The sequence below is a fragment of the Malurus melanocephalus genome, unplaced genomic scaffold, assembly GCF_030028575.1.
Source record: "Malurus melanocephalus ecotype Western Australia unplaced genomic scaffold, MMel_1.1 scaffold_13, whole genome shotgun sequence".
NCBI classification, from domain to species: domain Eukaryota; kingdom Metazoa; phylum Chordata; class Aves; order Passeriformes; family Maluridae; genus Malurus; species Malurus melanocephalus.
This window is the reverse complement of record NW_026623245.1, coordinates 4,221,933-4,245,751: the sequence shown is the minus strand read 5'-3', so window position 1 is coordinate 4,245,751 and position 23,819 is coordinate 4,221,933. Positions and strand designations below refer to the sequence as shown.

At 43.5% G+C, this 23,819-nt stretch overlaps 1 protein-coding gene across 1 annotated transcript; it reads left to right on the top strand.

Moving 5' to 3' along the window:
• The first annotated feature begins 593 nt into the window (after positions 1-593).
• On the top strand, positions 594-23,817 carry HAO1 (hydroxyacid oxidase 1). Its single transcript, XM_057382777.1, has 8 exons — positions 594-781; positions 7,054-7,205; positions 13,777-14,032; positions 16,344-16,519; positions 16,990-17,081; positions 19,585-19,743; positions 19,977-20,046; positions 20,444-23,817. Exons 1-8 carry the CDS (start codon positions 645-647, stop codon positions 20,512-20,514), a joined length of 1,113 nt encoding a protein of 370 aa, XP_057238760.1. The 5' UTR covers positions 594-644; the 3' UTR covers positions 20,515-23,817.
• Positions 23,818-23,819: the final 2 nt, after the last annotated feature.

Sequence of the window (23,819 nt, the reverse complement as noted above, 5' to 3'; positions counted from 1 at the left end):
ACTCTTTGATAAGATGATTTTATTTCCAAATGGTGAGTGCATCAGACTCCTCAAAATTTTAAGAATAGCTAGAGCTTTCTGGGTTGTGGAAATGGAATTACCTGAAAATCAGGAGATGTTTGCCCAGGGATATCTTGATGCCTGAGGTGCCTGGCAGCTGGGTCTCTGCAACTGRCCTCAGTATCCAGGATTTTAATGGAAATAACTGCAGTCTCACCTMTGTTAGGAGTTGTCCTAAATGCCCAGGCTGGAACCTGCTTTTAGAAATCATCTAAATAATTTTGCCTTTTGCGTTTAAACAAATTCTGGTTGGTCTCCTKTGTATTTTGTATGACAAGGGGAATGTGCATTTCTGTTATTGTAGATTTAACTCTGTATTTCTTTTCTTGCTTACTCATTTTCTTTCTTTTTACCATATTTTATTCTGTTGTGTTCTAGGTTGGCCTTTACCACATGAACTAAAAGATGGTGCTGAAGTCCAATATGACACAAGAAGTTGGTGTATTTTTCTTTTATTTTTTTTGGAGGGGGAACTTAGATAAGTTGAATCCTGATGAGGTCCCATATTAATGATTTACAGGCAAAACTCCASAGTTTAAAAGAGTGGGAAGTGGGAATCAACTAACCCTGTGAGATCTGCAGACATGTCAGGCAAGCCAGTGTGCATAGCAGATTTTGAGGAATATGCTAGAACCTTTCTGCCCAAATCCGTGTACGATTATTACCGATCCGGAGCAGATGACCAGGAAACACTGGCAGATAATGTTGCAGCCTTTTCCAGGTAGGAGGATGATTGAAGGCTGGGGTGGGAGGCAGGGGGTGGGAGTTCTGCTTTATTGGTAGATGTGGTGCAATTTTAGATTTTTCTGGGTGAACAAAGCTCAATCTTTCTGCAACTTCTTTCTATTTGAGCAAAAAGACACTCAAAGAACTGATTTTCAGGACAACTCTYTCTCCCCTTTCACTCCTCCACCTAATGTTTTCTGTCAAAAAGCAGTCCCTAAAATCCATTAGCACCTTTTTAGCTTTGCCTGCATTTGGGTTCTTTTGTTAACAGAAATTCTCTGAAGAGTCCTTCAKCTCCAATATTTAATCAGCCAATGAAACTATAATTTCTACATTTTGGGTTATAGTGCCAGCAGGGAATTCTTGTGGTGGGGTTGTACCTTTTAGGTCCTGAGTCACTTTTGCCTTTTGCTTATTTCTCCTCAACTGATTTAGTTCCATGGCGTTCCCAGATCAGAACTGCAGGGCCCTGCAGGAAGGAGTTGCATTTCCCAGCGCTTGGGCGAGCCGGGAAAGCCAGGGCTCAGTCCTGGGTGGCCCARCTGTGCTCAGGAGTTTCCAGTAGAAGGTCAGCCCTTCACCAGGAGATACTGTAAATGATGGGAACTATTATAACCTAATTTTGACTTAGACTAACCCTCTGAACTGTTGTCAAAACCTGGGCTCGGGTCACCCTTAGCCTCAAAAGGACAAGGTGAGCACAAGGTCAGTCGGCACTTGCTGTGGGGTTGGGTGGAAGCATCATAACTCCATCACATCAGTTGGTTCCCTACTGCCAAATGTCCCTGAGGAGGGCAGAGGGAAGAAGGCAGCTGGAGGCTGCTGCCCTCAGCCCAGCTGAGCCCAGCTGAACTGCTCAAACTGCTGCTGACATCTCCTTTCTTCAAGGGCTGTGTTGGTGCAGACATTTAACCCCCTGCASTTGGCTTTGCAAAGGCTTTGTCTTTAGTTCCTCTGAGTCTAACAAACCACGACATTCACATTTTATCTTTAATCTTTCTCCCTGCCTGCTTTGCTTTTCTRTTGCACAGCAGCAACCCTACCCACTGCAACTGTCACTTTTCTGYAGGCTGTGGGCAATTCAGCTGGAAATCTCATGTAATTTGAAGGTTGTACAAAGCTCAGTGGTAATTAATTTAGCAGGATCTCAATGGTCAAATTGCAGAGATGGTCCCAGAACCTTAATTTTAAGGACACACGTAGGAAAGCTTTATCATGTCAAGAACTCATCTCCAGTGCTTATTCCAGAACTCCTAGCTCCATGCAGAAGCTGCCATCACAGATGGAATTTCCATGCTCAAGCACAAGCCAAAAGATTGCCCTGAGGAGTAYATAGGAGCAGGAGGGGATGGAGTAGTGCTCACTTAGTTTTTATTTTATCTTTCTTTAATGCTTCCAGATGCTCTGATKCTACTTGCCCTCATAAAACCAAAAAGAGACATTAAGGAAAGGACACTCCAAGGAAGTATTTGGARGAAATAAACTGCAGGAGCAGTGAACATTTTACTTGTAACTGCTGGAGCTAAGCATGATGATGTTGGATCTAAAGCTGCCAGAGACAGGCTGACAAAGAGCTGGGCATGTCCCTTGCTGTGTTGGCAGGGAGATAAAGGCAGCTCTGCTCTGAAGCCGTTTCCCACCACAGGGATGCATTCCTCTGATAAGAGACCACCTTGCACAGGCTGGTTGCCTGTGGGCTTCAGGCTTACCTCATCTTTCCTGCATCTTCCATTGCATTTTCAATAAAAACCTCCAGTTTTAGATGTTCAAAACCCTGGCATTTGCAGGCAGCCTGCAACTGAAGGAGATGTTCTTTAGCAGTGCCTTGAATGGCCTGAGACATTAAAAGCAGTCAGTGAAATCTGGTGTGGCTGAAAGCCCCTCAGTGCTGGGTTCCCACCCTTTAGCAGTGTGGGGATGAAGGGGCTGGAGATGAGTTTGTCTTTTGTTCCTCCTCCCTTTTTGTATTTGTCTGGAAGAAAGCAAGATCCCGTTTTCTCARCATGTGGGATGCTGCCATTAACAGTCATTAGACCACATTGGCAACAGCTTCCTGGGAGTACATCTCTAAAAGGTAGAAACCTGCTATAAAAGATTGGTACAATTTTGGTYTATAAGGCCTATTTGGCACAATGGACTTCAAAAAATCTTTTTTATTCATTTGGATGCTGTTGGGRGAAGCATGGCCCAGCTGTGGGGAAGTGCTGCTCACTCTGACCCTCACACAGTCCTGGTGTTTCTCCCTGTTCCTGAGTGCAGCTTGTGGGTAAATATAAAATCAGATGGACTTTACACCCTTGAGTCACAAAGATCACCAAGTCAGATAATTTTGTGCAAGATAGAGTATGTTCAGCTTCATTTCCCATTGATTTCCCCTGTCAGAAGCTTAGTTGCAAGGTTCAGCCTGATTTAAAAAGTTTGCAGTGCATTAAATATTTATATATGCRTATGTTTGAGTTTAAATGGAAGAGAAAGCACAAAACTGAATCAGTAGCACAAATTGTTAGCCTGTGCCTTTGTGGTGGAGTATTATTCAGGTGAGCAAGATGGGTGTGAGGGAGGAAAACCAGTGTTGGGCTCATCCATGATTTTTTTATTTTTTTTTTGCAAAGAAATGGTTTTATTTCTGGAGAAATAAATAGGTAATTATGATCAAGAACTAAACTTGCTGGATCCTACAAGATCTTCAGGAATACCCTGGGCAATTTTTGGAGCAGCACAGTTCATACTCATTGGATTATAAGATGAATGTCTTGGCCTTTTGACCTTCAAGTACTTTGTATAATCAGATATTAGAGGGTAAACTGCCCCCACAAGGACCTTTTTAAGATGAGTTTAACACAGGGTACAGCGACTCTCCCCCAGCTCCCAGTTGTTCTGGGACCAGGGAAGAACCAGCACTCGGATATTGACATCAGGGTGTTCCTGCTGAGGCCAGATGAGTATTTCTTATTCATAGTTCCCAAATGGTCCTGGCATAAGTGAGGCATTAAGGCCAGAAGAGATGATTTGGGATGTCAGAGCATATGTGGTGTCTGACTGGGTTAGCTCTGCATCCTGGAATGCCMAGTGTGCTCCCAGAGTGTGCTCCCAGCCCTGTCCAGCCCTGAAATCCTATCTTGAGTTGTCACGGAACCAAAGGCCCAAATGGAGAAGAGATTTTTGTGACAAGGTCGGGACGCCTTTAGCTCGATGACGTTTTAAGGAATCAATCTGGAGTCTCCCCTCTCAGCATGTCAAGGAAGGGGSATGTCAGTGTGTGTAGGAACAAGCTCCTGCTAATCTGCCCTGACAAACTCTGCCACGGAATTCCCAGAGGCCTTGGGAGAAGCTGCCTTGTTCTGTCGTTTGCAAGGAGCAGCAGCTGCTGCTTCAGCAGTGCCAGCATCAACCTAGGCTTTCTGCAAATGGGGTGTTACCTTGTAGCAATTAAAGGCATTCAAATAGTCACAGAAGTAGTTTAAATWTTGATTAAAAGAGCAAGGCTGAGAGTAACCAGGTCAGAAAAGCCTGGGAAATCGTAGGGGGAGAAAAGGAAAGAAATGCTTGGAATCATAACCATTTAGKTACATTGTTGTGACGTCTTTCACCTCAGATTCCCAGAGCACCATGAAAAGAGTGCAGATGGCAAGACATCCTGGGAAGCAAGATCAGTTTTCCTCAGGGAAAAGCAGCTGTTGCTTAGCCTGACACTGCACCAGCCSCTGCTCCTTCTGATGGGAAGTGGAACTGTAGGAGAGAAAAGGACGGCAAATGCGGTTGGGATTAGGATGGAAACTCTTGCTTGATCCGTGTTCTTTTCCCAAGTGCACTGCTTGCCCTGCAGCATGAGGGGATTATTTGGGGCAACTCAGGAGGGGAACAAGAAGAGCTATTTAGAAATGTGTTGCAGTTTAAAAATTTTGATGTTTTTCACAACTGAAAGCAGCCAGTCCTTCCCTCTTAACCCACTGCAAGATAAGTTATAATTGGAAATTTTTTGAGCGTGGGGAAAAAAGAAAAAAAAAAACCCAAAAGATTAATCCACCTTCCTTCCCTTTAATCCTTCTTTCAAAACAGCTTTTAGCTGAAGTTGCCTAAATTGGGAATGCTCGCTGCCTTCCCCACTGCGGCATCTCCCGCTTCCAGCTGGGAAGAAGGATGCACTCTCAGTTGCTGATTGCAGCACATGAGTGTGGACTTGGCTGGGAAAAGATGTGGGTGAAGAGGAGATGGTGAATTAAAATAAAAAAAAAAATCCAAGTTTTTTTTTCCAAAATGTGCAGGAAATGCTTCACTGAAAGTCTTGGAGGAAGCAGGTGCTGTGTGGCAGCCGAATGACCATCATGACTGGGAATGCTGCTCCTGGGGTTTCCTTGCTGCTCTTAAGGACATTTCCCTACACTTGTCCAGAAAATGCTTGSCTTCAAATGTCTGTCAAACTCCGAGCTGAAAACACCTGAGGTTCCAAAGCAAGATCAGGATTTATTAAAAGGTGATGACACCAGGTAGTGAACCTGTTTGGTGTTTTCATGGGGCYCAGTCAATCCTGGGTCAGGAGCACTGACTGGATGTTGATTGAGAGGATGTGACCTGATAAGGTATCATTGCCTGAGACTGCATTATTTTTCTTGCATGCACTGCAGGGAGGATTTGGCTTCTCCTGTTTCTTTTCCCAGCTAAAAACACTACAGGAATGTTGTACCTCAGGACTGACCTTTACAGGCTGACTGTGACATGGCAGTGGCAAGTAACAATCTGACAGGCCAGAGAAAACAGGAGCCTGGGGAAGAGGGAGATGCTCCACATCCTTTATGCATTTGGGTTTCATTCTATACATGAGTAAGGTTTCAAAGAGATTTTTGTTTTCTTTGTTTGCTGGGAAAAGATGCCTCAACACAGAGTGGAAGCCTTTGGAATGAGGATTAGGAAAAAAGGGGGAGAAAGAAGTCATGTTTTCTTTGTCCCACCCTCAGCCCATCCTCCCCTGAAAAATAACAAATACAATAGCATGAAAACAAGTGTGAGGAGATGTTCTTGCTGTGTGTGTCTTGGCACTGAGCAGCACAGCTGATTTCCACAGCCACACATCTCCGTCCAAGCATCATAACTGTGCTTCTCCTCCCTGGGGAGCACTTCCTGGAGAGYTGGCACAGCCCTRTGCTCTGGGGCTTCAGAAAGGTGGGTCTCGTCCTGGCCCTGTCCCAGGCTTGGGGAAATGTCTCTTGATCTTTCTATAAAAGAGAGAGATTTTGTCATTTTTTCCCCCTGACTTGTCACTTTAATAATCACCTCTGCTCTCTGTCAGAGGGTAACAGTGGCCCTGCTTCTATCTCAGTCATTTTAATATCAGTCTTGAGCATTCTGGTGCTGAGCAATTCATCAGGTACAGCAGTATACGACCATACAATTAAAAATCTTCTCTGGAATTACAGTTCAGGAGCCATGGGAGTCCTTTCAGAGAGAGGGAGCCTCAGTGAGGAGTTGATGCTTGCAGAGAGGCTTTGGGCTGGCTGAGCTCACARGAGCCAGCCCCAGGTATTGCACCCCCTCTTGTGGCTTCTAGTGGTGGCAGTGCTGTGACAACACCTGCATGATGGGGAAARGTCCCATTGCAAAGGTATCCCCAGGAATGCAACCCTCTTCATAAAACCTGGCGYGTTGTGGAGTCTAGTTGATCCTGTAATAGGGGTCATGAGCTCATGATGCTGTTTTGTTGGGGAAGGAAAAAAAAAAGATAAATTTTCTGTGTGTGCGGACATGTGGTGTCCAGCCTGATTGCAATAAGCTGTAATTTCAGGTTCAGTGTGGTTTCGCTTGCTGTATTTTGGGAAACGGAGTTCCAAGCATGCAGGCCARGCTTGTGTTATCCAAAATTCCTGTGTCTTTTGCTTCTCTAGTCCATAGAAGGGATGACTCCGGGTGGCTGATGACTTTTCCCATTTACACACAGCATCTTTCACCCAGTTCTGCCCCAAGGCTTTTGAGGGGGCTGAGACTCACTATGAACCTTTTTATTTTGCAGCTCCTGTCTTTGCTTTCAAATGATAGCCAATAATGTTCAAGGAATCTGTGCCTCTCACCCTCCCTCTTTGGTGCTTCCTTGCCTGCTCCCTCCACGTTTAGTRCCTTGCAGGGGTTTTGCTGCTGCTCTGGGTCCCACAGTGGGATCCTGTTCCAGCCCCAGTATGGCTTTCACCGTGTGACAGCAGGAAAGCCTGCTCTTGCCCATTGGGAACTATGAATGCTGCAGCTGTTTGGAATTGTGTTTATTTGTGTCTGTGGCAGGTGGAAGCTGTACCCCCGGGTTCTCAGGGACGTGTCAGTGATGGACCTGTCCACCTCGGTTTTGGGGCAGAGGGTCACCATGCCCGTGTGCGTCGCCGCCACCGCRATGCAGCGCATGGCTCACCCGCAGGGAGAGACGGCGACAGCCAGAGGTGAGCCCTGCATGGCCCCTGCTGGGGGGTGAAAAAGGGACAGGGCAGTGCTGTGCCTCTGCCTGGGGATCCCAGCTTGGTTCCTTGCTCCTGGATGTGTTTGACTTGCTGCTCAGAGTAATCAGGTTGATTTTAGTGNTTTTTTTTTTTTTTTTCTTACTGTTCCACTCCACTGTTTGAGTGCGGTTTCTCTCTTCATGGAGTAGGGGTGGCAAATGAAGTATGAAAGAGGGCAATAAGGTGTTACACATCAAATTGAAAACTGCACCTATGTATGTATCTACACATTCTATATAACCATATATATTGTCACAGCAACACTCTTCTATTAGAGAATTGATTTTAGAGATACAGAGGCCTTTGTTTGCCTGGGGAAAATCCTTGCTTTGAAGAGAGCTCTTTGAGAACATCCCAGGGAGGCAGCAAGATAAGGGCCCCTCTGGGCTAGAAGCTGCACAAAGATGTTGCCAGCACAGAGGCTGCAGCTTAAAAKGATATTAAGCAGAATTCAGAAGGGGAACTGTCTCCTACTCCTGTAACTCAAGCTGCAGAATGGCACCAAAGCTGAGGAAGAGATGTGGGCTGTGTATTTCCGTGCTCCAGCACTGAATGAAAAAGGACACAGAACCTAAGTAGGTGATATTTAAAAAAAATGAATCCTATGCATGATTGGGTTATGAATCTAGCAGCGTTTCTGTGACCAGTGCAGGAGACATTGGTGTGAAGCGAGTCTAATGCTGAGCCCTGCAGTGGGAGCTGTTCTCAGGTCACACGGCTGCGATGTGCATGGGGATGGGTTACAGCACAGCTCCAGCAGCCATCTCTGTAAAAACGCATCTCTCCAATTTTATAGTATGTTTGGGGCCACGGTTTTCCCTTTCCCAAGAGATTAGTCAGGAAACCGACCCGTTTTTCCTGTTTGTGAATGCCGGCGTGCTCCACACGATGGCACTCCAATACCTTGGATCGGATTGGGAAGGGCCGGTGGTGGCGTTGGGGCTGTCCCGTCCTTCGGCAGCTCTCGCGGATTAATTCAGGTTATACTGAGAGGAAATTGAAGCATTACCCTGTTAAGTGCAAACATATTAATGCACTGGTGAGCGGGAATTGAAACACACAAAAATCRGGATGTTTCTCAGCAAAAATTCCCACCGATGCTGCAGCCCAGCTACTTTTTAAAGCTTAAATCCACAATGGCAGGCAAGGACGAGTGGTACGGTAAGGCTGAGTATCAGGGCTGAGTTATAGCTGTGGCAGTAACTTAATTCTGGAATTTCCTGGGTTTTGTGCACTTGCRTTTTCAAACTTTAACATGTGATAATTGCTTGCAATGTTTCTGGGTTTTCAAGCTAGGAGACCTTGGTGTACTGGCACTGGTTGGAATGTGCAGTCCAGTAAACATACCTATTGRAGCTGGTGAATTTTTCATTGCTGTCGAAGGAGAGCATTATTAAAATCACACCCTCTGTATTGCATTAGCATTTTTGGGAGAAAAAAAGTGGCTTTGGTTTTGTGCTGTTGGAGGTGGAGCGGGGCACTCAGTGCAAAGCTTTTGGTTTGACCTTCTAAGATGACAGGAATTAGCTSTAAAGTACTCGTTTGGCTTAAAGGTTCTCTTAAACTTGGGACACTCAGGATCAGGGGGTTTGCCACGTCCAACTCCTCTTATATTGCAGAGGTAGCACAGAGTTTAAGTGAGCAAATGGTTGTTTTAATTCAGCTTCTGCTTCAGCTGCACCGATTTGCACAAGCCAAGRAAGTTTGATCCATAGTCCTGTGGCTTTTGCAAAGCCTGGCATGCTTCATAAGCCTGGCTTTTTTTGGCTCAGGTGTATGGGAAGTGCTGTATGAGGTGGTGCCTGTGCATGTCACCATCGTTGAGAAGCACAGCGTGCTCTCAGTCCTGCTCCTTCCCAGCCAGTGCCCTGGCTCATGCTGGGGCAGAGCAGCTCCCAAAGGAGCATCCCTGTGTGYCACCAGTCTGCCTGGCTGGGCCTGAGCCCCCAGAGATAATCCTGGCTTCACACCATGCTGCCCTGCAGAGCAGGGTGGTGCAGGGAGCAGTGACAGCTCTTCCCCTTCATCTCACAGTGGAATTTCCTTGAGGAACAGCATCTTGCWTGGAACTGCTCTGCTCTTCTGCAGGTTTGCCTCTACATTGTAAGGCAAGTGTCCCCTCTAGGGACAAGAGCATGTCATGGTGTCCCCTGCCCTCACAACCCCTTGCTCTGAGGCTTGTCAGGGTTTTGGGGCTGCTGCTTCCTGAGGGATGCTCTCCTACAGGAGCCAAACTAGTGAAGAGGAGTCTGCACCTTCCCAAAACAGGGCAGAGTTTGTCAGCTCACCTTAAACACGCACAGTTCTTTTGCATTAGTAAAGGATCTTTCCTCGGAAAGCCACCTAATTGTAATTTTAAARGTTGCTGGTGACAGGCCAGCCAACACAATGTAAGTTATTTCAAAGTTTAAATAAACCTACTCCAAGCAGAAAAAACTGCAATTCATGGTCAAACCTTGCACAGCCTCARATCCAGGTGTTGAATTTACTTGTACTCCTGTTAGCTAGACTTTAAAATAATAAATTATTTTTTTTTAAAGTCTATGCAGGCTGTATTAAGGTTGCTCCTCAGTTTTCTTTGACATGTCAAAATGTGCCAGGAGTCCTTCCTTACAGAGAAAGCTCMCTTGTCCTTGAAACAATTTCATGCACCTTGGCAGTTGTCCCAGTTTTTCTAGGTCTTCCTTCAAGTATATTCCCTGACATTTTAGTTGTAGTTCATCAGTGTACATGGCAATTTTCCAAAGAATGGATTTTCTGTTCAGAAGAAACTGAAAAATTGGGAGTAAAATTGTTTTGGATTAACTGAAATGYTTCATTTGATCCAAAACACAATGTTTTATTTCATTTTCCTACTGGCTAATGCTTTTAGCTATACTTCTGTTTTGAAACAAAAGTGTTAGCTCAGGAGAAAACATTTCCATTTTGAAAAGATCAACACATGACATTTTGACTTAGGTGTTTTTTTTCTCATCCTTCCTGCTCCAATTTCAACCTCTTTGACTAAAAATATTTGCCAAATTTGATGAATAATCTTAGCCACTAAAGAGCAAAAGGTTGTTCTCTAARCACTTTTCAATAGAATCCCTCTGATTCTATGGGATCATTTTTTCTTGCTTGTCCATCAGAAGATTGGCTGTTCCTCCATGCCAAGACATTCATTTGCCATCCTGATTTCATGCAGTGCTTGCAAACCAACATGATCCCTGTGTCAACAGGACCCACCTCAAACTCCCTGACTCCAAATCTTGTGCACCATCCAGCTGCTTAGCAAGAAATAGCATTTTTTTTTGCAGCCTTAATCGATTACAAACAGATTTGCAGCATTATTTKATTGAATTTTCTATTCTGTTCATATTTCTGCTTATTCCATATTGCACTTACTGAGTAGTTAAAATTCCTGTGTTTTCACCCCAAAGCAGCATTGCAATGCCTGGCTTCTCCATGAATRGCTGAAAATCAGGCTGAGAACCTGMCTGTTTTCCTGGCCAGGTYGTTTGAAAACTGTCACTGACAGTWGYTCAGGGCTGAAGTTTTTGTGTTTGCCCTCTGCAGCTGCACTCCAACCACTCTCCAAGCTGCTGCTGACGCAGAAAGGGTTTCACCATCACCTGCGACGTGACTGCACCGTTTGCTTTGCCAAATGGAGAACACGAATATTGACTGAAAAGTGTTTTTCCCCTGTTTTAGTTGAGTTTCTGGCAGCTATCATTCCCACAAGAGAGGGAGCAACACCTTTGTTCCTTTGGCTCTTAACAGGCTGCTACTGTGCTTTTGCTCTCTGAGGCTGCTGAGCACCAAAATTCGTGGTTGTGACTGGGAAGGAGAGATTTGGTCACTTATTACATTTTGTGCTCAGCCACAGTGAAAACAGTAGGACTTTGTACCCACCTGTTACCTATGTGGTGATCAAAACATTAGTTAAATGTTGAAGTATGAAAATGACTGTCAATCCAGAGTCATGGAGAGGGCAATATTCACATGGGACAATGTGACCTGGGCTGACCTGGCCTGGATTCCACCCCGGAGCGTGGCGTGGCCGGGGGACTTTGAGCTGCAAGTGTGCACAGGCAGCCTGGCATGCCAGCCCTCCTGGGCCAGCCAGATCCCAGATCCGTTTTGGCCTCGTGTTCCTTCCCCTCCTGCCTTCCTGCACAGCTGACAAAACGCGTTGTGTCAACAGCAGGATGGCAGGCACGGCTCGCACGCAGGGTTTTGTAAGGGCTGAGAGAGGGGAGGCTGACAGGGATCTCTAAGCCAAGTGTGGTTTGTCAAGAGAGTAACTTTGAGTTCTTTAAACAACTCTGTTCCTTGGGAGATGCAGCTCTAAGAACACGGCTGCTGCTCCTGAGAAATACCACTGTGCCAAAAGGACATTGTGTTGATCCCAAGGAATGTCCTCTGGCCCTTAGCCTGGGACAGTGGATTCACTGGTGGATTCAGGGGAAAAATGTCTGCAGAGGGGCAGTTTGGCTGCTGGGCTTCAGAGATGCCYCTAAAAGGGAAATGATGGGAATTTGCCCAGCTAGAGGAAAAAAGSAAGTTCCCATTCCCATACAAGGTAACCCTGACAAAATACACAAGCTTGAGCTGGGCTCTTCTCCAGTGTCCTCCATGAAGTATGTTGCCTCTGAGTTGCCCACAGGGATGAATTCCATACCCTTCYCAAACCACGTAATGAAGTGATGCCYCATCAGATGTGGAGAGGATACTCTGAGGCCTCAGGATGTAGAAASGGCTAAAAAAGGTCACTGCTCTGTTCCCAAATGGGTCCTGTCCCATTTGTTGCTATGTAAAACACTTCAGTTGAGTTCGCCAAGAATGAATGGTTTCAAACTGCCAGAGGCCAGGTTTGGATTGGATATTAATTGGGAAGAGATTCTTTAGCATTCTGTGGTTCCATGGACTTCCCCAGCCTCCTGTTGGGGCTCAAGCTGTGCTCTCTGTACTCTTGTGGACCCCAAAAGGAGCCTGCAGGGTGTACAARGGGGAATGTGTCCTTTGGGCAATGCTCAGGATTAAAAGAAGACCTGGAAAAAACCCCMCAAAAAACAAACAACTRAGAGCAATCTGAAACAGCRTGAGGAAAGGCTGGTTTACAAAAACATCTTCTGTTTAAACTCTGGCAAATGTCACATATTGCAGCAAGAGCGTCCTGTGGGAATATGGCTGTAGTAGGACTGATTTGAAATAATAAATAATTTGCAGCACCCTAAAAGTGAAGCCTAAATTAAGGTTGTTGGAGGAAATGAATTGCTTCTGTTTTCTTCTACTGCAGCTAAATGTGTGAGAAGTGGGAGTGTATTTTTAGAAAAACCTAATTTGAGGTAGAAAAAAATCCCAACCAAACCTGGCAACACTTCAGGCCTCTGTATCTCATGGTTTTAAAAGTCTACAAAATTRTCAAAATAAACTTTAAAGTGATCAAGGTAAAGCACGCATTGACAAAAACTGGGAATTTCTAAAACTTTGAAAAATCCTGTCTGTGAACTTTGGATTTGCCTGAGAGATCTAAACTATGTGAGTTGAGCTGGTGCTTCACCAGAGAGTTGTGAACATTRCAGGAGAGACGAGGGGAATTTTGTGAGCATTCTTGCGTGAAAATGCCATAACCCTGTTTGGGATGGCTGAACTCTAATTGAACCAAACTGATCTTAAAAAAGAGGGAAGCCTTATTTTCTCTATTGCTACATATGCAGCTAAGTTGAAAAGACATGACGATATATGATTATTTAAATCTTCTCGTCACTAAAAATGATTCATTGTGCAGTTTCTAACTTAATTTTTGCTTTTGCAACCATAGAGCTATAGAGGTAGACTTGGGAATAAAAGGGAAAAATGGAAATGAGTGGATACCTAAAGGCAGATTGAACCATAACATTTACATTTCTCCCTTATCTGATGGGAGGGTTTTGCAATTGCTGGGTTAGCGACCCTCTCGCTCATTCCCGATATAGAGAGAACTATGTCCAGTAATGTCAAGGGAAGGAACGAAATGACTGCAAAGTAGAGAGGTTTGGGTCATKGCTACTGTAATTCCAGTGAGGGAAAACTGCCTGGTGGCCCTGGGAGGGTGTAACCAATTTGTTTGAATAAGCTGTTCATAAGTTTCCACTCCAAGAGGCCTGTAATCCTTATTTAATAAAATGTTGTCATAAAGACCACTTTTTAATTCCTCCACGGGCTTGGGATGACGTCTTGAAACAGAGGTCCATTTACAYTAAAAATATGCATACTGTGGTAGACCAAGGAAAATAAGGCTTTCTATAATATTTTTGAGTTTTACGGCGTGTTTTCCTTTATTTTACAGTAAGTGACAGATTGCTCCAAAAAGAATAAGTGATAGATTCATAAAAACATATCTCCACGAGGTTAGCTGGTACAGCCTGGCCTGGCAATCACCCTTAGGGAAGGTGATTTTGGGAGGCAATGTGACAGTGCTTAAAAAGTTGGAAGTCTTCAATGCATTATTTTGATGCCCCTGTTTAGAGAATATCACTTTGTATTCCTCCAGCCTGCCAGGCCGTGGGGACAGGGATGATGCTGAGCTCCTGGGCCACCTCTTCCATTGAGGAGGTGGCTGAGGCAGCTCCGGGCGGCCTTCGCTGGCTGCAGCTGTACGTGTACAAGGACCGGCAGGTCACGGAATCGCTGGTGCGGCGCGCCGAGAGAGCCGGATACCGAGGGATCTTCGTCACCGTGGACACCCCGTACCTCGGCCGGCGCGTCGCYGACGTGCGCAACAAGTTCCAGCTTCCCCCACACCTCAGGTAGAGCTGCTGCTGGATTGGGAGGTGAAAGTGTGGCAGTGCTATGGGCACCAGGGGCTGCTGCGGGAGAGATTTGTCCCTGGCAGTCGTCCTGTGAAGCTGTGTGTGTATTTTGTGCTTGGGCTGGGATCTGCTTTGGGGTGAAACTCAGCTTTGCTGGCTGTTTGTAGAGTGTAGAACACACTGTGCCAGGCAATGTGAGGCTGCAGGCTGATGAGGTAGGAGACATGGAGCATTTCTTATGTATGGGTCAATGAATTCTTGGCTATCTTCAAACCTCAGCTGGACACGGCCTGGATTGACCTGCTCTGATGTTGAACTGGGATCCAGTGACAGAGTTGGCCGTGCTCTGAAAGGGGCCTGGACTTAGTGGGCCAAAACTCTTTCCAAAAGATGTTATAGTTCCCTCTACGTTGTCCTATGGCACTGCTCTGGGTCCAGGGCGATGTTGCTATAGATTGCAGAGTCACTTTCTGAGCAACTTTGAGTCTTCTTATACTCAAATACAGAAACATGTGGTTTTCAGTCTTTCTAAATTCTCCATGAGACCAATTTCTGCCCCAAAGTGTGTTTTGTAATTTTTTCTCTGTCTCAGAATTTGCAGCCTCGGGATTGACTTCAGCACTAATTCTAGTTCCTCCCCACTGCAGGGACAATGAGGAATTCAATTTTGATAGAGTTAGACCAGAATTTTAACCTTACAAGGCAGTTGGAAAGGTGCTGATTTGCCTGGCCTTTTGTAAATATGAATTGATAAGACTCTAAGGACTACCCTGATAAACGTATGCTGAAGTGCTGGCATAGKCTTAGCAGCAAAGGCCTGGCTGGAAGAATTTTAGTTGATGTGATATCTAGGTCTTGGAGCTAAATATCTGTGTTTGACACATTATCAATATGCACTGGCCTTTTACCCTAAAAAAAAAGAAATAAACAATTCTTTAAATAGCTTATTTTTCAGGGGCAATAGAGTTTTAAGGCCTGGGGTTGAAGAGTTTTTCAATGTGAGTCCAATAACCCAAAGACATTTGAGGATAGAGCATTTCTGAAACACTTTGACCCCACCTGACCAAACCATAACAAGGTTTCAAGTGAACTGTATGAAATCATATGAAATTGGAGTAATCCTTAAAGGTTCCAATTAATCATTCCAGATTTCCGAGCTGCTTGGGCAGCGCTTTGTTGCAGAGGCCGCAGTGAAACTCTCCTAGCGCGGGGCTCTGCTCATTTGCGTGATAACTTTTTCTTGGCTTCGGGTTTTCAACAAAGTTTCAAAGCAACAACAAGGTGCCATTGTGCTCCAAAATGTATGTAAGGCAACATTCATCCAAGTGTTGATCTGCATTTCCCAGGCCAAGAAAAACAACAGTTATTTATATAATCTTATCCATGGTTCTGTTTTTCTCTGGGCACCCCACCCTCCACAAACCAACAGCTCAAAAGCTGGATCTTGTCGAGAGCCCGCTCCTTTCTCATTTGCTTCTGGGCCTGGASCTGAGCAGAAAAGCCATGTGAAATGCTGCTTGTTGCAGGCATGAAATCAGCAGTGAAACCAGCCAGGTTCCATGCAAAAACACTCATGCACTTCCCAAAATGTAAAATGTGAAATGTGAGTATTAAATAGCCCAATGTGGAACAGGATGCAGTTTCTGAAGAGCAGGGTAATTAGTCTCATGTGGGACATGGGTGTACCAGAACCTGTGAGATGGATTTTTTGCTGAAAAACCCAAATAATAGCTTATGTTTTCACTTGAGCTTTCTTTCCCCTCTACATTTTACCAGGAAATGTACRAAAGGGACACAGGCTAAACAGGCTGGCTGTTAGCCTTATTGGACAGATGAAAATTCTGAATTCTTTGCAGGGCTTCATGCACTTCCATCTAATTCATGGAGCTTAAGAAAACTTCATTCCTCCTTCTCCCCTCCACTTACCTAATCCCATATTCCTCTCATAGCTGAATTTCCTGGATTTGAAAAATAACAAAACCCACCCCTGTTTCTTTTGCTATAGAAGTCAGACTGTTGCCTTGGGCCAGAAAAACTTGCCCCGATGTTATCACAAAATATAGAARGGCTTGGGTTGGAAAGGACATTAAAGATCCAATGCTTATGTTGGTTATCAAATGCTTGGTCAGCCAAAGATTTTGTCTCCCTGAAGGCTGGGATCTGATGTGCTGAGATGGGCTGGTTTTGCTCCTGCCCTGCAGTGCAGCAAAGCTTAAAAACAGGTATATTGAATGCTGGCGTTTGGGACTGAGTGATGGCTACAGAAAATCTTCCTCAGACTATTCTTCTGTGTCTCTTGTTACTTTAGATTAAAAAACTTTTCCAGCAGTGACCTGGCATTTTCCTCCGGGAAAGACTTTGGAGAAAACAGCGGGCTGGCTGTGTATGTGGCTGAGGCCATCGATGCCAGMGTCAACTGGGAGGACATCAAGTGGCTCCGGGGGCTGACCTCGCTGCCCATCGTGGTGAAAGGAATTCTCAGGGGTGCGTAACTCTGCCGCTTCCCGGGGSAAAGAGCTGTCACTTCCTCAAGCACCGGTAGGAGCCCAGCAGTGAAGGTGTTTGTGGAAGCAGCTGCTTAAATAAGTGCCTGCTGTAGTCACCAACACCARCATTAATGTAATCATGCCAGTGGTTTTGGAGTGGGAAAAATTCAGCAAAGTAACTTCTTAYTGATGAGTTGAAGAGTATAATAGAGAAAATAAAGGCAAGCAACCACAATGGCTGCTGGTCCAAAGGGATAAAATGTTCTGCTCCAACATTTCAAGCTACTTTTCTGGTCTTATTGCTTAAAGTTAAAACTTCTTTTCTGTTTTGAGGTGCAGCTTTGGAAGGCTGAAGCCCCAGCTGGTTTGCATGAGCTGGCAATAGTTTTTTAGGGATTCCCTCATTGTGGTGTCTGCAAGCTCCCAGTTATGGAAGGGCATATCCCATTTGTTTGGGKTTTTTTCTAGCTGATGATGCCAAAGAAGCTGTAAAGATTGGGGTAAATGGGATCCTGGTATCAAATCATGGAGCACGGCAGCTCGACGGGGTCCCTGCTACTGTAAGTACTGATGCCAATATGCTCTAGTAATCTCTAATTTTCTCTGCCTTTTGGCTCCTTGTTTGCTTTCTCTGGACATGTGGAAGCTGGAGGAAAAACCTGGAATAAGTGTTCTATGCCTTAAGCCATGAGTAATAACATCTCTGTACTTTTCTCTGTATATCACATCATACCCTGAGTTAGACAGCCTTTCCTAGGTAGATCAAACCATAAAATGTTTCAGAAATCTTTTTCCAGTCCCCTCTTTCATTTTTTTTCTCATTCTTTTTTTGAAAAACCCTTGTTGCCATTTGCAGCACACTGAAGGTTTAATCGGGATGTTTTCCTCTTTTAATATTCTTYGGAGATTTCTGAAAAGTTACAGTTAAGGAACAGCTAAATACAGAATGAAACTCTCCATTTTTCTCCTTTCAAGTATTTTCACCTTTGGAAAAGGGAGAGAGTGGTTAAATTACAGTTTTTCCTTTTTCCTTTTCCTTGTCGTGCTACCCCATGCCTTTTCCAAAGGTGAAAGGGATTTGAGAATTTCTGGGTCGGCAAAAAAGAAAGAAGTAAAGGAAAATGAAAAAGTATGTGCTCAGGATGAAGGAAAAACCCCAAAATTCCAGTCATCACTCATCTTGCTTCATTTGGTGTGGAAAAGCTGCACAAATAAAAAGAGAATGAAAGGGAGGAGAATCAAAGCGCACTTGTGCCTCTGTGAGTATTTCCAACATGTTCCTGATGAAAAACCTCCTGTTTTCCATGATGGTTCCCTGAAGGGAGAGGGAAATAGGTCCTCTTGTTACTTGTCCCCAGTTTCACTGAGTATATTTAAAAACCTTGGGCAAGCCTGTGTGTGAGGTAATCCAACAGGAACAATGTATAAGGGTGTTAAAAACATCCTTTTGAGGAATGAGAGCTCAAGAAATACAAATTAATTTTTGAGAGCTGCAGTAGAACAGAAATTTGCAAAATCCATGTTAGGGTTTACTCCTTTGCAGCACCCCAGGGCAGAGAACTGAGTTYATGGTACAAAGAGCAACACTTCACAATGCAGTTTTTATAATGTATCTGTATCAGATCATGTTAAATGGTCCTGATTTAGGAACATCATCATTTGCTTTCATTTCATGGTGTTTCAGATTGTGAGCTGAATCTAAGCTGGTCAATATTTCTAGTGTCTAGTTACACATTGAGGAAATCTATGTTTTAATTATGGTTTGCACCATGCTTTAGTTATTAGAGCACTTTAATGTTGGTACAGTTTGTCAGGATGTAGAAAGTGGTCTCTGTATATGGAAATAGATCCAAAATATGTTTGGCAAGAGAGCAAAACCAAAGGGAGGGGGAAAATCACAGCAAATGCCAAACTTGAAGAGAATTTTAATCCAAATCTAAAAACAAACTTCACTTTCAAGTATTTTTCCCCCATCTTCTAATAATTTTTATCCATTAGAAAGGAAATTAATTACATCCGTATTTGAAAGACATGAATTTGTGTGTCTTTTGTCTTACTTCCACACACTGTTCCCAGTCTCCTTAATATTTGGCTTCTGCTGGTGTCCCTTTCCTGGTTTTCATGAATAGGAACTATTTAGGCGGCCTTATAGGGAAAGTTGCCCTGTAATTAATGCTCCARGCTTGAATTGAGGAGACTCATCTTTTCACTGGGACCTCTTGCATGGCAAGAGGAACGACTTAATTTCCTGGTTACTTGTAACTCGAGAACAGTAAAAAGACWTTTCCCCCTTACTGGTATCACTGCTGTAGGGGATAACTAGAGGAAGGGATAAATAGGTCTCAGTGAAAGCAACAAACATGTGCATTAAAAGAAATTATTTCCCACCTTATTCAAAACTTAGAGGAATGGTTTTTTTTCTTAGATTGAGAAGTTTTTCTCTACAGTCATTTGTGTAATTAGATGCATTTTCAAAAGGAAAAGTACATTAATTAAAAATTTTCAGCCTAAAAATTTTCAGAACTCTAAGTTCCTCCAGGCATGTGTTTCTCTTACTCCTTGTCTATAGGTACAGTGCCTGCCTCTGGGCTCCTGAGCTTGGGATAAATGAATGGTAAATTTAAACAGGGAAGCAAAGATGATAATTTAAAAAGTGAGAGTGATCCAATTTCATCCTCAAACTCGTGAAGACTGGAAGTTTGGGAGGTAATGCCATGGCAAGGCCTCCTTAGTGATGAATGKTTCTTATATTCTGCATGAAAATCAGATACTGACTTGTGTCAGATGGAAGTCATGGGATCAGATGGCCATTTTGTGAGACTCTGCAGGTTCTGAGAACCTATTTATGTRACTCTCCAAATAAAYTTGACCTTTGTATGTACCTTCTACCCTGCAATGTCACTGCTGGCTCTCAACACAAAGCTGTGTTATTTGGGTATAGATTTAGGCATGCAATTGCTCATTAAGCTTCTTTAAAGCTTGGATCCTATGTGTAAGAACTCACTCAAAAAATAAATAGGGCTTCAAGAATCAGCCAAGCTGTATTTCTGGTTTTACTTTTAGATTGATGTCTTGCCTGAAATTGTGGATGCTGTGGAGGGGAAGGTGGAGGTGTTYCTGGATGGTGGTGTAAGAAAAGGCACGGACGTTCTCAAAGCACTGGCTCTCGGTGCCAAAGCTGTTTTCATTGGAAGACCCCTCCTCTGGGGATTGGCTTATCAAGTACGTTAAAAAAAGCTCAAATTTTGTGATTTTAGATCCCTAATCTCACTGTTTAGTTTTACTATATGTACATGTGYGTGTGTGTRTGTGATGGTGTCTGTGTGCATCCAGATCACCTGATGTAAAATTTGCTGTGACGAACACTCAGGATTTATGTTTGTGCATAAATATTTTGGCGCACCTACAGACATATACGTACACATCATAATTCACATTGTCTCCTAATCTCCCAGGGTGAAGAAGGAGCAAAAGAAGTTCTCCAGATGCTGAAGGAAGAGTTTCGCCTGGCAATGGCACTGACGGGTGAGACATCAACATTTCCTCTCCATAATCACATTTTCTCAGAGCTTTCATTTGCCCCAGGCAAGATGCTATAGCAACTTGCATGAGGGGAATGTTTGCAATATAAACAGGTTAATCTGTGGAGAAACAGGAAAAGGGCTTGTTATCCCTGCCTTATAAATGGGGAACTGAGTAGATTAAGTAAAAACTTTGGCGTTTTTTAGTTTGGGTTTTTTTTTTTTTTTCCCCAAGGAGAGCAATAAATCCATAGAAAAGTAAAAAGTAGTGGCAAATCTTTGGTTGCAACAGGGTGGATTTCATCCGACAGAATGTAGACTTTTATGAGGCCAAAAAAGAAAAGGCTTAAGAGTGGGTTGGAAAATCAGGGGTTTCAACTGATCTGCAACTTCTCCTCCAGGATGCCGGAGAGTAGAAGAAATTGGCAGGACACTGATACGAAGACATCAAGTATTGTTTTCCAAGATTTAGGTCTGAAGACTCTTGCCTCGTGCACTGCCTGTTGTGCTTCCAGACAAAATCCAAATGCGTTCCCTCTGTGGGCCTCATCCTGCARTCCTGACTGAGGGAAGGCTCTGCTCTGTAGGAGATCACTTGTTGAAGAAAGGACTCAAAGCAAATTTTACAGGTGTTTCCAAATTTCTCATGCTCTTAAGGAAAGCTCTGCTGGGAGGTGCTATTAGAGATGGGACTTTGTACCAAGACCAACGTAGAAACTTTGATGTGTTTTGCAACAAATGCTGATATTAATTTCCATGCCTGTGAGTAATTTAGCTGTGAATGTGAAACTACAAACAGAAATGTTTTGATAGCAAACAGAAATGCTGAAATTTAAAATGCAAAAGATACTTCTTGCTCACTGTTTAGAGAAACTAGATTGCAGACTGTAGAGATTAAATCTTGCTTTCTTATGAACAGAGTGTCCTTTCTCAAGTGACTCTGTGCTAGGACTTTGTAAGCATCTGGGCTTGTGGCACGTAGGCTGTAGGAGCCCAGAGGACTCTTAGTTGTAAGGCACCAAAGAACAATGCAAAATTGGGGGAAATTGGGGAAATTCTGCTGTTTTAAGTGGCACAAACCCCTCTGCAATAAGWTGAAGTTTATATATGTGCATGAGATATAGGTGATATCCTCAGCTAATGCAAATCCCTGTAGCCCAAACTGTGCCTGCTGCATCCACCTGGAGCTCCAAATTACATTTTTCACCTGGATTCATCTGCTAACAGTTCTAGGGAAGGCCGATGCTGCCTGGGAGAGTTTGTAGAATTTGCARCCATGTGCAGAAAAGAAACTTGAATAATTGAGGCATTAACCCGTGACTTGGGAAGAGTTTAGTTACTGGTTCTATGTAGTTTCCAGGCACACCCTTAAGTCAGATAAATCCTAATATTATTCACTGTGCTTATGGTGAGGATGTAGAGACACACAGGACTGTGCCTCTGTTCTCTAAACAATCTAAATATCCACAGAATTCAGGACAAATTTTGCAACTGTAAAGAACAAGGAAGGTACAACTTTACTGTTCTTATCTTGGGYAAAACTGAGTGTAGCTCTTCACTTGTCTCACTTTCCTTACAGTGTTACAGGGAGCAGGGAGAGGCCACACAGGTTTTGAATATTTTGCTGTGAAAATTAATGATCATTTTTAAAGAAGACTAAAAAAGAGAAAAATTCCTTAATTTCATGGTTTCACTGACATCACCAGCTCCACCATTTGTTTCCCATCAGCCTCTGAAGGACTCGTGCATTCTGACTCTCCCACTTTGTTAGGTTTGAAATATCCCTTACTGAGCATTAGAGGCAGCTTTGTAATGAAATGATGGAATATTATAATGTGAACTAAAGCTGGGGCTGGAACTCAAAATGGGGAGAAAACCCAAAAGGCCATATGCTTGCCCTCCAGTTGTAAAATTTGTACTCTTATTTACTGCCGAATGTGGTCTGTTGTGTGAGTTGCRTAGCAACAAAATAAAGTTTATCTGTGCAAGGAAATATGAATGTTTCTCAGAGCACAGAGGAGCATAATTTCTGCTGTTTACTGCACTTATCATATCTATTGCAATGTGGACTGTGTCAGATGTCAATTACAGACTAACTTTGGAAAGAMTGTTTATTTGAGATAATATAAATGTTACTTAAAAGATAGGGGCATAGTATCTTATGTTTACATGTTTAAGATCTATTTCTAAAGCTTAGAAGATGCAGTTTCCTGTCTTTGCCCCAACCAGATTCGAGGAAAGTTCTGAAACTCTGTGGTTCAGTAGAAGTTCTGATGGTGAGGAAACCAGTTTCATTACTTGTGCGTAATTCACTGTTTCTAGTTCTTCTGGGATAAGGGGCTTACATTGTTTTTTCCTGCTTGTTATCTAAGAATTGTCTGACTGCCTTCCAGTGCAAYCCCAGTAAGACTAGACATGCATTAAAAATTAAAATTAGAGCCAAATACTGAAGGGCTATGAGACTGTTAACAGGAAGTAAGTTCATTTGCCTGGTAGAATTCTGTTTTCAAAATATTCCTCAGTGAAGAGAATTTATTTTGATTTTGAGACAGCCAAACACAACTACCTTTGGAAATTATTTAAAAAAAAGTAGGAATTCTGTTTGGTTTGGGTTAAAAAGCAGAAAGACCGAGTGTTCTGAACCATTTTAAAAGATGAACAATGTCCAGGCTAAGAAAAAAATCTATCCCCACACTTGCTTCACCTGGAGAAGCTGAGAAAAAAACCAGAGCACACAGAACAGGTGGTAGTAGATATTTCTGTGATTGGTGAGAGTGTTTCTGAGGAGAACATAAGTAATATAGCAAACAAAAAAAAATAGGTCTTTGTGAAATACATTAAGTAGAAAATTATTTGTCTTAAGTAACAAGTGAATCCAACAAATTCTTAGGAACAATTAGTCACAGTCCTTAGATCAAGGCATGGAAGTAGAGTGGAATAGAAATATTTTGCATTTATGATGTTTTAGTATATCTGTCTATCCAAATGTCAAATAACAAACATGGTGGGTTTAATGGTGAAATTATTTTCTGTCTTGACTGTGGCTCCATATTAAGCCACAGGTGCAAAGAAAAAAGGTCTACATAGAAAAAGTCTAATAAGGGGAGAACTGTGAGTGAAATTTCTGTACCCAGAAAGACAGCACTCAACTGGTGTTCTGAGTACTGAGAAAAAAAAACCCAACTGATCTGGGAGGCTGGTGAGCCATCTGAACRGGGCTCTCTAACCACCTCCTGAAATGGACCAGGAACATTCCCTGGAAAAAAAGATTGCAGCTCTTAATGAGAGAATATTTATCGGATGGGTTGTGAAGAGAGAAGAGACCAAAAGCAAAACSTGAGGGTATGAAAGAAGGGGAGGATCCTGTGCTTTTTAGGAGAAAGTGGTACTTCCCAAGAGGTTAAGATGTGAGGCAGGCTCTTACATACTGGTGTGTCATRTTCAGTCTATGTGTGGATTTCTCTGCTGCTGGCAGTTCAGAAATTTCCCTTTTTGGAAGCATCCCCACCATGTTGTCTCCTTAGACCCAGTGAGCTCATGGAGAATTAAACCCACTGAAGAGTGTGTGGAAGAGTGTGGCATTCTCTGCAGGATGTGTGGAGGTTTGGAGCGGCTTCAGCCCTGGTTTGGGATCTCAACAACTAGACTGAAGACATGCATTTTTAGCATATTTAGTCCTAAAGAAATCAATCTGTTTCAAAATGACAGGGTCAGTGAAATAGGCTGTGCTGTTTTCTGGACAGCTGATAGATYACATCAGGGCTGGACATGCAGGGA